The 14,104-nt window shown below is 44.3% G+C and overlaps 1 protein-coding gene across 2 annotated transcripts in view; it reads right to left on the bottom strand.

Moving 5' to 3' along the window:
- Nucleotides 1-14,104, bottom strand: part of LOC115507663 (transmembrane 9 superfamily member 2-like) — a 90,266-nt gene that overhangs the window by 5,705 nt on the left and 70,457 nt on the right. The window contains exons 14-16 of one of the 2 annotated variants that reach the window (XM_030306126.1): nucleotides 13,557-13,705; nucleotides 10,944-11,055; nucleotides 8,912-9,083 (exon numbers count right to left, since the gene is read on the bottom strand). In XM_030306126.1, coding sequence (XP_030161986.1) covers nucleotides 8,912-9,083; nucleotides 10,944-11,055; nucleotides 13,557-13,705 — 433 coding nt within the window. Of the gene's footprint in view, nucleotides 1-8,714; nucleotides 9,084-10,943; nucleotides 11,056-13,556; nucleotides 13,706-14,104 lie in introns of those variants that run through there. The other variant, XM_032592231.1, reaches the window with a different exon arrangement.

The following is a 14,104-nucleotide window of genomic DNA, read 5'->3' as shown; positions in this document are numbered from 1 at the left end:
ACCCATAAAGGCCTGGAACAATTAAACCCCGGTAGTGTTAAGGAACAGCGAGAACCATGGTAGAAGAATTGGGACATTAAGGATGTGTCATCAAAGAATGAAAGGAACATTGGGGAGCCTGGCTGGCTCAGTCAGAAGCACACACGACTCGATCTTGGGGTCGTGAGTTTGAGCCCCATGTTGGGAAGAGAGATTAGTTAAAAATAAATAAATAAATAAACTTTGAATATATTTTTCAAAAATTAAAAAAAAAAGTACAAATTAAGGGAACACCAAAGACAGCATATAGGAGAAAAAGTAGGTGAGAGCCAAATAGGGAATGGCGAGTTAAGAAGTTTGGATTTGATCAGGCAGGCGCCTGGGAGCCAATGAAGGCACATAAGCCAGAGAATGAGACGACCAAACTTGTAGTTCATGACGACGACAATATGATGATAATAATGCTAATAATGATGAGCATATCTGCTGTGTCCTAAATACTTACATGCTCAGCTCTGGGTTAAGTGCTTACACGTGCAATCAGATTGAGTTGAAGTCTCCGAGGTAAGTACCAGGATTTTCCCCACTCTGCGAGGAAAGAGAGGCTCAGACAGCCCGTTGACTTGCCTCACAACACCCAGCCAATAAGCAATACAGCTGGAGCTCAAAGCCAACCCCGTCCGATTGTTCCAGGTTAGGGAGATCGATACAGGTTGAGGTGACCATGAACTGCTCTGTGCAGAAAGACCTCGAAGAATAAGCACCAGCTGGACACAAAAAGCTTGGGGTGGAGGGAGGAGACATCAGTTCAGGTATGAGATGCCAGAGAATGGAAAATACACAATACGAGAACGCCAGAGAATGCAGATTCTGCTCCCCTCCGGGGAAAAGGAAAGCTTCCCTTCCAAACTAGAGGAATACCGGCTACTAGGGGCCCAGAGCTGGAGGAGGCCAGCAACCACTTGCGCTGGGAAAAACAATGGGAGCCGGAAGTTTTCAATATCCTTGAGAATCGACGGGACTCTGTCCTGCTCATTTCTACAGCACTTAGCACTTAGGGCCATAAATGTAAGTTGAAATCAAAATGAGCTGGGACTGAAGAAGTAATGAGACTATTCCAGAGGAAAAACTAGAAGAATGTGCCTCTATTTTTTTGTTTGTTTGTTTTTTGTGCCTCTATTTTTTTGAAAGAAGGGCCAAAAGGGCATGGGAAACACTTGAGATACTCTGTTTTCATCATGGATTCCCGAGGGCGATATTGTATTGTCTTACGTGCGCCGATCAGCTCTCCCCATTAAGAGCAATCTACCTGGTCAAACAGAGGACCACAGAGGAGAGTCCGTGGGCATTCTTCCGTTGTTGGTTTGGCCTCCGCCCAAGGAGAGTCTCTCTCTTGAGGAGGACATGCAGAGTTGTATTTACGAGAACGAGCTTTGGAGTCAGACCAACCTGGGTTTGACTGAATCATAGCTCCAACGCGTACTAGCTGAGTGACTTTGAACAAGTCACTTAATCTCTCTGGGTCTCAGTTTCCTCACCCATACAGTGGGAGTTACATGACCTAACATGTCATGATAATTAGACAATTAGGTGAAAATTAAGTGAGATAAATATATGCAAACAGTTGGTACATAGTCAACTCAACAAAAAATAAATAGTCTCAGATCTGTGTTTCCGTATTCCCTATTAGCACATTGCCAAGCCCATAGAAGCTTAATAAATATTTGTTTGTCAGTTAACAATCAGCATTAATACGTCTTTATCCCTTTTTTTGATTTTTTGGCCTTTAGAGCCGAAAACTTTAATAAGGCAGAGACAACTTGGTGTCGTAAAACACAAAAGGCCCACTAGAGCTAACATTTGTGTGTTAAGGTAATTGGACTTTTCCTTCAGGATATTTCATCTTACACTGATAAACTATTACACAATAGAAACTCTCAAAACATATTGAGCGTCGTAAGGCTCTTTTAATGAATAGAAATATATTCAAAGCACAGACACTTAGTGAGAAAGCCACCAGAAAGGCACTCTGCACCTGGCCGACACTTCTTCTGGGTCTCAAACGCTCCTTGTACCACACTGGCTTCAACACCGCACAGTGATTGGTGGTTCGGAGTCTCAGATTCTAAACATAATCTTGATTCCTGAGACGATCAAAATTGTCTTTTGAAAACAGCATCAACTCCCAGGTAAAAGTGAGGTTCAGAAATAGTTCAACTCTAGACCAGGGTTTCTTAACGGTGGCACTGTTGGGCATTTGGGGCCAGATAATTCTTTGTGGTAGAGGGCTGGTCTGCACATAGTAGGATGGTTAGCAGAATCCCTGGCCCCCACCCACTAGATGTCACTACCAACCGCCCAGTCATGACAATCAAAAATGTCTCCAGGGGCACCTGGGTGGCTCAGTCGGTGAAGCATCCGACTTCGGCTCGGGGCATGATCTCACAATCGGTGAGTTCAAGCCTCACGTCGGGCTCTGCGCTGACAGCTCAGAGCCTGGAGCCTGCTTCAGATTCTGTGTCTCCCTCGCTCTCTCACTGCCCCTCCCCCACTCGCTCTGTCTCCTTCTCTCTCTCTCTCTCTCTCTCTCAAAAATAAACAAACATTTGGGGCGCCTGGGTGGCGCAGTCGGTTAAGCGTCCGACTTCAGCCAGGTCACGATCTCGCGGTCCGCGAGTTCGAGCCCCACATCCGGCTCTGTGCTGACGGCTCGGAGCCTGGAGCCTGTTTCCGATTCTGTGTCTCCCTCTCTCTCTGCCCCTCCCCCGTTCATGCTCTGTCTCTCTCTGTCCCAAAAATAAATAAACGTTAAAAAAAAAAATTAAAAAAAAAAAAATAAAATAAACAAACATTTTTAAAAAACTGAAAAAAAAAGTCTCCAGATATTGCTAAATATGTTCCCTAGGGGCAAATTCACCCCTAGTTGAGAACCACTGCTCTCAATGGCTGAATAATAGATTGTGGCTAAATGAAAGCATTTTTCATTGCTTGCCTAAAATATACATCATCACATATTTCATTTACTACCCAATATCCATGGAAGCCAGGTTTACATTAGGCTATACGTTATAATACAACATAGCACTATAGACTTTTAGAGAAGGAATCCTAAGGTTAGATCTTAATTGGTTATTGTGATCTTCTGTCCTTCCTATCAATATAAAAATCTATTATTTCAATTCATTTTCTTAAGCCTTTAACTTATTTGGGGTGCCTGGCTGGTTCAGTCAGTAGACTGTGTGACTCTTGATCTCAGGGTCACGAGTTTGAGGCCCATGTTGGGTGTAGCGATTACTTAAATAAATACATTTTTAAAAAATAAATAAAGGGGCACCTGGGTGGCTCAGTCGGTTGAGGGCCTAAGTTCGGCTCAGGTCATAATCTCACAGTTCATGAGTTCAAGACCTACATAGGGCTCACTGCTGTCAGCACGGAGACCACTTTGGATCCTCTGTCCCCCCTCCCTGCCCCTCCCCTGCTTGCATTCTCTCAAAAATAAATAAAACACTTTAAAAATTAAAATAATAGGGGCTCCTGGGTGGCTCAGTCGGTTAAGCGTCCGACTTCAGCTCAGGTCACGATCTCACGGTCCGTGAGTTCGAGCCCCGTGTCGGGCTCTGGGCTGATGGCTCAGAGCCTGGATCCTGCTTCCGATTCCGTGTCTCTTTCTCTCTCTGCCCCTCCCCCGTTCATGCTCTGTCTCTCTCTGTCTCAAAAATAAATAAACTTTAAAATTAAAAAATTAATTAATTAAAATTAAAATAATAGGGGCACCTGGGTGGCTCAGTCAGTTAAGCATCCGACTTCAGCTCAGGTCATGATCTCACGGTTTGTGAGTTTGAGCCCCGCATCAGCTCAGGGCCTGGAGCCTGCTTCCGATTCTGTGTCTCCCTCCCTCTGCCCCCCTCCCTTGTTCACACTGTCTCTTTCTCAAAAACAAATAAACATGTTTAAAAAATTAAAAAATAAATAACATAAAATAATAAATACATAAATAAATAAAAACAAAGGATTTGTAGCAACATGGAAATAGTGTATACAGAGTCTTCCCTAGAGTCACAATACTCAGTATTAAAAGATGACAGCTGTGAAGTCCTAGCCTTCTGCTGTGATGACACAGATGAATCCAAATACCAAAGATAAATGTGGTGATCGCAAGGAATAGCTTCGGATGAATGCATAATTATTCTAAATAAGTGTGAAACTCCTCAGCATTTTTTACCATGAGTGGACACTGCTAATTTCCAAGTTGCCATTAAAAAAAAATCACTTTCAGGGGCGCCTGGGTGGCTCAGTCGGTTGAGCATCCGACTTCCGCTCGGGTCATGATCTCACAGTTTGTGAGTTCGAGCCCCGCGTCGGGCTCTGTGCTGCCAGCCTGGAGCCTGGAGCCTGCTTCGGAGTCTGTGTCTCCCTCTCTCTCTGCCCCTCCCCTGCTCACGTTCTGTCTCTCTCTCTCTCTGTCAAAAATAAACATTAGAAACAAATTTTTTTAATAAAAAAATCACTTTCAGAAGCATGTGTCTACAGCAAGAAAGAGTAATCAGCAATTAATAACCGTACTCTTGTGTACATCTATATTCTCAAGACTAATGATTTAATTGAGGATGCCTTCCTCAAAAGTGAAACAACATGAACATAGACAATAAGACCTGCTTCCTGCCGTGAACCTCAAAATACAATGATAATGAAAAAATAAAAGCAATTCAACAGGAAAAAACTATATGATGATGAAATGTAAGGAGATGCCATTTACAGGTCTGTGAGCAGACAGGGATTCTTAAAAAACAATTCTAGAAAATAGACGTCAAAAACACACTTCATAATTTTACTAATGTTTTTTCTGATACGAACGATAACCAGAATTTACCTGGGAGGTTTCTCATACCTATGATGTAATTTTTAAAAAAGATATGGAAACACCACGCCATAATGGTATCTCCTCTCTTTCACACTCTACACAAGTCAAGAAGAAACATGTGCTTTGCACAATGAAGGATACAAAATAGGCATAAGACATAGTCCCTGTTCTCAAGGAGATTCCAATTCCGTGCTCAAACAGTCTGGAGGAGGCTTAGAAAATACACTGAGTAGGCAGAACAGGGGCCCAACCCCCAAGGTCAGTTTACCCTTGATAGACAAGGACATACGTCACTATTAAAGTTTTCTAATTAGAAGAATGATGGGCGCCTGGGTGGCTCAGTCGGTTGAGTGTCCGGCTTCAGCTCAGGTCGTGATCTCACGGTTCATGAGTTCAAGCCCCTCATCAGGCTCTCTGCTGTCAGCACGGAGCCTGCTTCAGATCCTCTGTCTCCCTCTCTCTCTGCCCCTCCCCTGGTCGCTCTTTCTCTCTCTCTCTCAAAAATAAACAAACATTTAATTAGAAGAATGATACAATCACATTAGTCCCTTGTTTAAACTCCCTGAACTTCCTATGGCTCCTCTAATAAGATCTAAATTCTTTAATATAGTTTCTAAGACCCTTGTAAGATCTGACCCCTCCTTACCTCTCTAACATCACTATTGTCTCCCAGAGCCCCCCTCCCTCTAATGCCATCCTAAGCTTCTCTGTGTTCTTTGAAGATGTCAAATTCCTTCCTATGTCAAGACTTCTGAACACACTGTCACCTCTGCTTGGAACAGTTGACCACCCACCTCTTCTTTAACATCATTTCTTTCATGAAGCTCATCCAACTAATAATTGCTTGTCTCCCTGCATTAGAATATAAGGGCCACAAAAACATGGGACCCCTATGTCTTCTTCACCCCTATGTCCCCAGCACCCGGCATAGTGTCTTGTGCAGTGTAAGCATTCTATAAATATGTGTTGACATATTAAAATTAATCTTGGACCGAATTGCATTAATATAATGAAAAAAAAACGACAGAAGTTCACCATCAGGTACTGTGCGGAGTGGGCTAGAAAGAAGAGACTTGGGTCCAGCCAACTGAATAGGAGGCTGTCGGAGCAATTCTGGCATCAGGGAACAAAGGCCTCGACCAAGACCAAAAGCAAGAGTTGGGCAGAATGAACAAAGATGAGAAACTTCCGAAGAAGCACGACTAGGGAAGTTTAATCGGCTATCGGGCACGAAAGGGCTATGTTAAGAATTCCTGACTCGGGAGCTGTCGGCATCGAGCAGGTAAACAAAGCCACAGGACCGAACGGGCTCCGCCAGGGAGGCGGTACAAAGAGGAGACTGAAATGCTGAAGACTGAAGCTTGCATAAAGGCTAGAGGTAGGTGACAGGATAGGGGAAGGGAAGCAAAAGAAAGCCCAGAGGGGCAGAGGGAACATGACACAAATCACACTGAGAGACTTCCACAGAATAGGTGTTGGGATGGGGCGCCTGGGTGGCGCAGTCGGTTAAGCGTCCGACTTCAGCCAGGTCACGATCTCGCGGTCCGGGAGTTCGAGCCCCGCGTCAGGCTCTGGGCTGATGGCTCAGAGCCTGGAGCCTGTTTCCGATTCTGTGTCTCCCTCTCTCTCTGCCCCTCCCCCGTTCATGCTCTGTCTCTCTCTGTCCCCAAAATAAATAAACGTTGAAAAAAAAAAAAAAAAAAAAAAAAAAGAATAGGTGTTGGGGAGTGAGCTGCAGAAGCCCAGGAGGGTGAAGGCTAGAGAAAGGCCACTGGATCTGGCAAGGGATCACCGGGAACCTTCACGAGTCAGAATTCGGGGGGAGGGTGACAGACGGCACCGCAAACGGTGGAGCCAACCAATGGGAGAAGATTTCTGCCCGCAGTGTGACCATCCGGGATTCCACCTACCTTCGGAAAGAAGCTGTTGTAATACGAGGCTTCCAGAAAAAAAGCAACCGGAGTCAAAGTGCTAGGTAATGAAGAAAACAGAAGCCTGAAATTACCGTGCTCAACACAGCCAACTCCATATCACCCAAATATAAAAGCCAGTCAGTCCCTGGGGGAGAAATCCAAAACAGAAGACACGAGGGGTGTAGAATGTCCAGTGGCTGAGAGACGAGAGGAAGTCTGCACAGCCTTCTGTGTACCGAGGAGTTGAGACCGGCAGCTCACAGGTAATACGGTATCAAAAAGGAGCCGCCACCGAGATGCCTTGGTTTCTCTGGTGACATTTACACCTGTCTCAGGGCTTTGATTTCTTTTTTTTTTTAAAGTTTATTTGTTTTTTTTTTTTTTTTTTTTTTTTTTTTTTGTTGGTTTATTTATTTTTGGGACAGAGAGAGACAGAGCATGAACGGGGGGGGGGGGCAGAGAGAGAGGGAGACACAGAATCGGAAACAGGCTCCAGGCTCTGAGCCATCAGCCCAGAGCCCGACGCGGGGCTCGAACTCACGGACCGCGAGATCGTGACCTGGCTGAGGTCGGACGCTTAACCGACTGCGCCACCCAGGCGCCCCTTAAGTTTATTTCTTTTTACAGAGAGAGAGAGTGCACATGCACACAGGAGAGAGGCAGAGAGAGAGAGAGAGAGAGAGAGAGAGAGAATCCCAAGCAGGCTCCAGGCTATCAGCACAGAGCCTGTCATGGGGCTCGATCCCATGAACTGTGAGATCACGACCTGAGCCGAAACCAAGAATTGGACACTTAACCAACTGAGCCACCCAGGCGCCCCTCTCGGCTTGGATTTCTGACAAGTTTCCACTGTGCATTTTTACACATTTGTTGAACCTGAGACTTAAAATCCGAGACAGTAACTTAAAATTTGTCAAAATGACCTGTGACTTGAGCTAAAACTAGAACTTAAAAATGAAGAAAAAGTATGGGGTGCCTGGATGGCTCAGTCAGTTGACGAGCATCCGACCGGCTCAGGTCATGATCTCACAGTTTGTGAGTTCCAGTCCCACATCGGGCTTGCTGCTGTCAGCATGGAGCCTGCTTTGGATCCTCTGTCCCCCTCTCCCTCTGCCCCTCCCCCGCTTGTGCGCGCTCTCTCTCTCTCTCTCTCTCTCTCTCTCAAAAATAAGTTCAACATTTTTTTTTTAAGTGAAGCAGGTAGATGGGTGCCTGGTTGGCTCAGTCATAAGAGCATGCGACTCTTTTTTAATTTTTTTAATGTTTATTCACTTTTGAGAGAGAGAGACAGAGCGCAAGTGGGGGAGGGACAGAGAGAGGGAAACACAGAATCCGAAGCAGGCTTGGGGCTCCGAGCTGTCAGTATAGTGGACACACTGATGATTAGAACCCACAAACCACGAGATCATAACCTGAGACGAAGTCAGAAACCCAACTGACTGAGCCACCCAGGCGCCCCAAGAGCTTGTGACGCTTGACCTCGGGGTTGTGAGTTCAAGCCCCACATTGGGTATCGAGATTACTTAAAAATAACATCTAAAAAAATAAAATATAAAATAATAAACTCTTTTTTTAAAAACGTGAGGCAGATAGAGATGGAACACTGCCTCACTTGTACTGAAAAGGGTTCCAAGCTCTCTGACCTCATAATTTCCTTAACCGGATCATTTTATAAACCACTCCATTTTGTCACGTACTTCAACAAGCCTTCATCTACAGAAAGGCTGCTGTCACATCTTGAACCCAAATAACAACCCCAAATGAGTAATCCTGGGGAGTATACATCTTGTCCCTCACATCTAATTGCTTATATGGCCACACATTTGCTTCATCTACTTTTGCTAATTTAAAAGTTATTCAAGTCAGTTCATTTTTATGCTTGGAGGCTATTCAAAGGTGATTACACATAACCCTTTATGTGCTTTGGAACACATCCCTACTGTTTAGAAACATTCACAAGGGACAATCTTGAAGCTAAGTACATCAGGTCCCTCCGGTTTCCCAGGCTTTACAATCTTTTATCCCCAAAGCATAAAAATGAACATGATGACTTTGTTCCCTATTCCTCCCATTAGTCGTTAATTGATGCTTATCACATTATGGCTATCTCCAAGTCTCTTCAGAGAGTGTGAAATGCATGAAGTCATTCTGTGGTTACCTGTGAAAAGGAAGAAAATCAGGACCATGACCATCGTGTACCCAAAATACAAAATGGCGCTTGCCGTGCCTGTGATTTGAAGTTTGGTGAAGAAGTAATGAACTGTATATATCAGAAGATAAACAGCTGTAAAACTGCTAGTGAAAAAGGCTCTCCACCACCAGTGATAATCCTGCAAAAAGAAGTAGAAAAAATTCACTTTAGGTGAAACCTAACTCTAAACGGGTTAGCAATTATTGTGATAACAAACCACATGAAACAGGCTCCATTAGATTATGGATTAGAAGAAATCCAAGGGGAAGTTTTATAAGAAACCGTCGGACTAATGTACGTTCTGCTTGGGGTGCCTTAACACTGATAAACTCCCTGTTTCCAGGGGGACCACGTGTGCCCTCGGGGACCGTACTTGTAATGCACGCATCCTTTCTCTCATGACACTGCCTCAGCCTTGGAAGGCTTTCGGGTCAGCTTCAATTTACTGGCAGGAGCTGGGCCTGAATTGATGTTTCGGGCCAGGTAGACAAAGGTTAGTACAGAAACTGCATATAGAGCTTTATGGTGAATGGGATTTGTCTCACCCAGCTGAATTCAGGACCCATGGGGGCATGACTGAGGTCAATACACAGGTTTGCCTCACCCTTCCCCACGGCTCCAACTGATGCTCATTTTACTGTAAAGGCACTGTGGTCAAGGGCCAAGGGAACCTACAGTGCAGAAAAGAGTTAACGTAGCAGGTCTGAAGTTGCTATCTTTAGAAGGGCCTGCTTGCAAGGTTGGCCCTTGGCTTATATCTGAGAATTCGGCATTTAATCATCCCCTGACTGATAAGACATGTTGGCTATACCTAGGCCGTACAAACAGTGTGATTTATGGCGAACACATGCTTTCCTTTTGGGGGTCTGGAATTGTTGTAATTGCTAGGCAGAGGGTGCCTATGTGACCAGCTCCCAGTAAAAACCTTGGATGTGAAGTCTCTAATGGGCTTCCCTGGGCAGAAACACTGCACATATATGACTATATTTTTTATCGCTGAAAAAGGGAACGTAATTGGTGTGTCCCCTCATGGAAAAGAAAAAGCACAGGAAGACTAGACGTGGATTTCTCCAGGTTCCACCTGTGTCTTTTCCCCTTGCCGATCCTGTTGTGTGTTCTCTGGCTATATTAAGCCCTAGCCAGGCGTACATCTGTGTGCTGAGTCCCACGAGTCTTTCCAGTGAACCGCCAGACATGTGGGTGGTCTTGGGGGCCTTCAAAACACTTCTAAGAAACAGAAATATACACATCATCTGCCTGTGAGTATATACTTCATTCACGATTGTTGCGGGTTTTCTGTGACAAAAAATACACCGTAGAACTGAGAAGCTGAGTATAATATATACAAAATTCTAATTTTTTCACCCTTATACTTGTAGCTCAAGAAGAAAATGCTCTAAGAACATCATGTATATGATCCTCATTCCCAAAACTCTCTATTGTTACGTTTAGAGAGTCACATTTAACTACCAAAACAAGAGGGATTTAGGGGATTTAAGAAAATAACGTTCACTACCACCTTAGTTACCCAGAAGGACATCAGAAACAAAGTGGGGGTACAGTGGGGTAGACAAAACTACTTCTGCCCATGGTAACCAAAAGTAAGAGAAAAGGCCTTTAGCAGCAATCTCAAACCCATAAAATGCAATCCTGGCCCAAGCTGTGAAAACTTCAATTGTCAAAAAAAAAAAACAACAAAACACCAATTGAGCCAGATCTTTTGTATGTCTAAATATCAAATCAGTTCCCTGCTTTTTTCTATGTTAACTGAATATTATGCAGCAATTATAGTAACTAGCCGGAGAAAAATTGCTTTCTGTTTAGATTTTCCATCAAAGTAGCGTTAACTTTCCATCAAAGCTGCATCAAAATCAACATGTGTCATCAGGAAAACACAATATGAAACTGATCCCAAGTTGTAGAAACCAGGTAGTTAACATGTGCTTCCAATAGTGCGAGTTTGGGAAGGAGAAGATGCATTCGTTTCTTAGGTCTTTACCTCAGCACACAAGTAGAAATAACACAGCAGAACCGCAGCTTCTGAGCAGGTAATCAGGAGAATTATAAAGACCAAGAAAAGGAAGCCAAACATGAAGTACATTTGATGAGACCTGAAAATAAAAATGATAGCCTTAAAATTAACTTCACAATACACAGAAAGACCATTCCAAATGAATACAAGAGACGGTCACGTTTGTCGAACCTGAGAGATTCACTCCAGACCTTCATCGATCCATCCAACATCCAAAAACCATTCCCTGACCGACCAATGTGGCTTCAGAGTTTGGCCTGATCTCCTCCAGTACGAATCCGTGTTCCTACTTACCCCTATTTCTCTGCTCGTGCAATTCAGTTTTCACTAAAGAACCATCAGTATCTCTATCATTTTCTTCATGCACATTTTATGGTTGTTTTGTTTTTTTAGTGAGAGAGAGAAAGCAAGCGGTGGAGAGGGGCAGAGGGAGAGAGAGACAGAATCATAAGCAGGCTTAGCCTGACACAGGGCTCGATCGCACGACCCTGCGATCATGACCTGATCCAAAATCAAGAGTCGGACGCTTAACTGACTGAGCCACGCAGGCGCCCCTCTTCACGCACACTTTAAGCCATGCTTTCTTTTTAGCAATGGAAGGTTATAAATGCCATAAATATCAGCAAATACATTATACGACCAAAAAAACCCCACAGAGTCAGGGGCACCTGGGTAGCTCAGTCGGTTGGGCATCTGACTTCGGCTCAGGAAATGATCTTGCAGTCCATGGGTTCAAGGCCCGCAACGGGCTCTTTGCTGACAGCTCAGAGCCTGGAGCCTGCTTCATATTCTGTGTCTCCTTCTCTCTCTGCCCTTCCCCTGCTCGCTTGCTCTCTGCCTGCCTCCCTCTCTCTCTCTCTCGAAAATAAATAAGCGTCAAAAAATTTTTTTAAATCTCGTGTAGAGTATATACCTGGTTGCAAGGACGAAGAATGGGGGTTGGGGAGCATCATGTATATAGACAATAAGTATATACAATGTTGTACACAGCAAGCACCCTCTTTTTCATTGAAACAAAAGTTAACTTGTCCAAAGAAGCTTTTAGTTTTCACTTTAAAATTATCCCATCAAAAACATCTGGAAAATACAGTTACATAATCTATTTTGCAGCATGTTAAATATTTCGTTGCTGACAAGGTAACAGATTTTACTGCTTATCTTTTAAACCAATTTGCCACAATGCTGTTTAAAAAGCGAGCAATTAATGTGCATGATTAAACCTCACTTTTGAGGACTTGAAAGCTTTGTCTGAAAGATTGCTTTGGGATGAAAGTGTTAGAAATACACACAGCTGGCTACTCCATTTGATTTTATGGGGCCTTTGCCCCATCTCCAAAACTCCCTCTGCAGCGACACCCGACTTGCCCAGCTCCTGAAACCAGAATGCAGTCAAGAATCAGGAATTAAGGAAAAAGGGACTGGGGGAAACTGAAATAGCTGTCACGGACCTGGAGCTTTGCAAGTAAAAACTGTCGCACTTTGGAAAGCCTGGGTTCTCACCTTACGTGCGTTTCTGTCTTGGTTACCAGAATTCTTTAAAAAAAATTTTTTTTAATATGTATTTATTTTTGAGAGAGACAGAGACAGAGCATGAGCAGGAGAGGGCAGAGAGAAAGGGGGAGACAGAATCCAAAGCAGGCTCCAGGCTCTGAGCTGTCAGCACAGAGCCCGTCGTGGGGCTCAAACCCACGGACTGTGAGATCATGACCTGAACCGAAGTCGGTCACTCAACAGACTGAGCCACCCAGGCGCCCCTTGGTTATCAGAATTCTTTTTTTAGAGATTTTTTTTTAATGTTTATTTATTTTTGAGAGAGAGAGACAGAGCGTGAGTGGGGCAGAGAGAGAGGGAGACAGAATCTGAACCAGGCTCCAGGCTCTGAGCTGTCAGCACAGAGCCCGACACGGGGCTCGAACTCGCCAACTGTGAGATCATGACCTGAGCCGAAGCCGAACGCTTAACCGACTGAGCCACCCAGGAGCCCCGGCTATCAGAATTCTTAAACCCCAACAGATTCAAAGCAGCAGATAAAACGAGGAAAGCTGTGAGGACACCAGAACTAACAGTTGACAGAAAGGAGAGCCGAAAAACATGACTTACAGCTCAAAGTAAGTCTTTGAAGCTGTAAGTCTTCAAAGTATTTTTAGCAGAGGAACTCTGAACTCTTGCATGGAAGGTCGGTATGGAAAAGAGATACACATCACGGCTGCCTCTTCCGGTCTTTAGGTGCCTCCTTCCAAGGGACACCCCCCCCCCCGCCCCACCCCCTGCGAAGGCTCGGAGAAGTGTGGTGTGAGCCAACTTTGTAAGTCATCTGGAAAGGCTTAAAAAGAGGTTACTGCTTTTAAAAAAGGAAACCTGCGTAGAAATTTCCATCAAAAACTGTCTTTAAAAACTTGTGAATTAAGTCTCAGTTCCCTAGGAAGTCCCCCCCACCCCAGGGGTCAGAGGGCTATTTCCTGGATAAAACCAGAGGCAAATGAAGTTTTGCCATACCCAGACTCTAACCTCCTTGAAATATAGGAAACTTCGTTTATCAACAATTAAGATGTTTTGAGGTTGTGACGATACCGTACTCACCAAATACTGTTCAGAATGAGAAAGAGTTGAATGAAAACACAGCCAAAAGGTAAAATGCCACCGATCATGATGCCAAACAGTGGTTTCGTAAAAAAACTCTGCTGAGGAATGTGACGGGGAATCTGGTTCGTGCAAACTGGAAACCTAAACTGCTCGAAGAGAAATCCAGTGAAAATCAGAATGACATGAAATTGAAGTGAATTTATAGACATATAATCACAAGACAGAATCCTGAATCGGAACTGGACGCAGAACACTTCCCAGAGCAGTCATGTGGGCAGAGGCTAGACCGACACTGTGCTATAGAAAGATAATGCAAGCCACATAGGCAGTTTTAAATCTTTTAGAAGCCGCATTTTAAAGAGTAAAAAGAAACAGGTGGAATTAATTTGTGAATCCATTTCATCGGATCCAACAAATGTTCTCAGTTGCGTGTGTCACTGCTATAAGAAGGACTCAGTAGGGGCACCTGGGAGGCTCAGTCTCTCCAACGCTCGCGCTCTCTCTCTCTCTCTCTCTCTCTCTCTCAAAAATAAATACACATCACA

This window comes from Lynx canadensis, chromosome X, assembly GCF_007474595.2.
Source record: "Lynx canadensis isolate LIC74 chromosome X, mLynCan4.pri.v2, whole genome shotgun sequence".
NCBI lineage: Eukaryota > Metazoa > Chordata > Mammalia > Carnivora > Felidae > Lynx > Lynx canadensis.
Note: the sequence above shows the minus strand (reverse complement) of the source record. Positions and strands in the feature narration are given on the sequence as shown.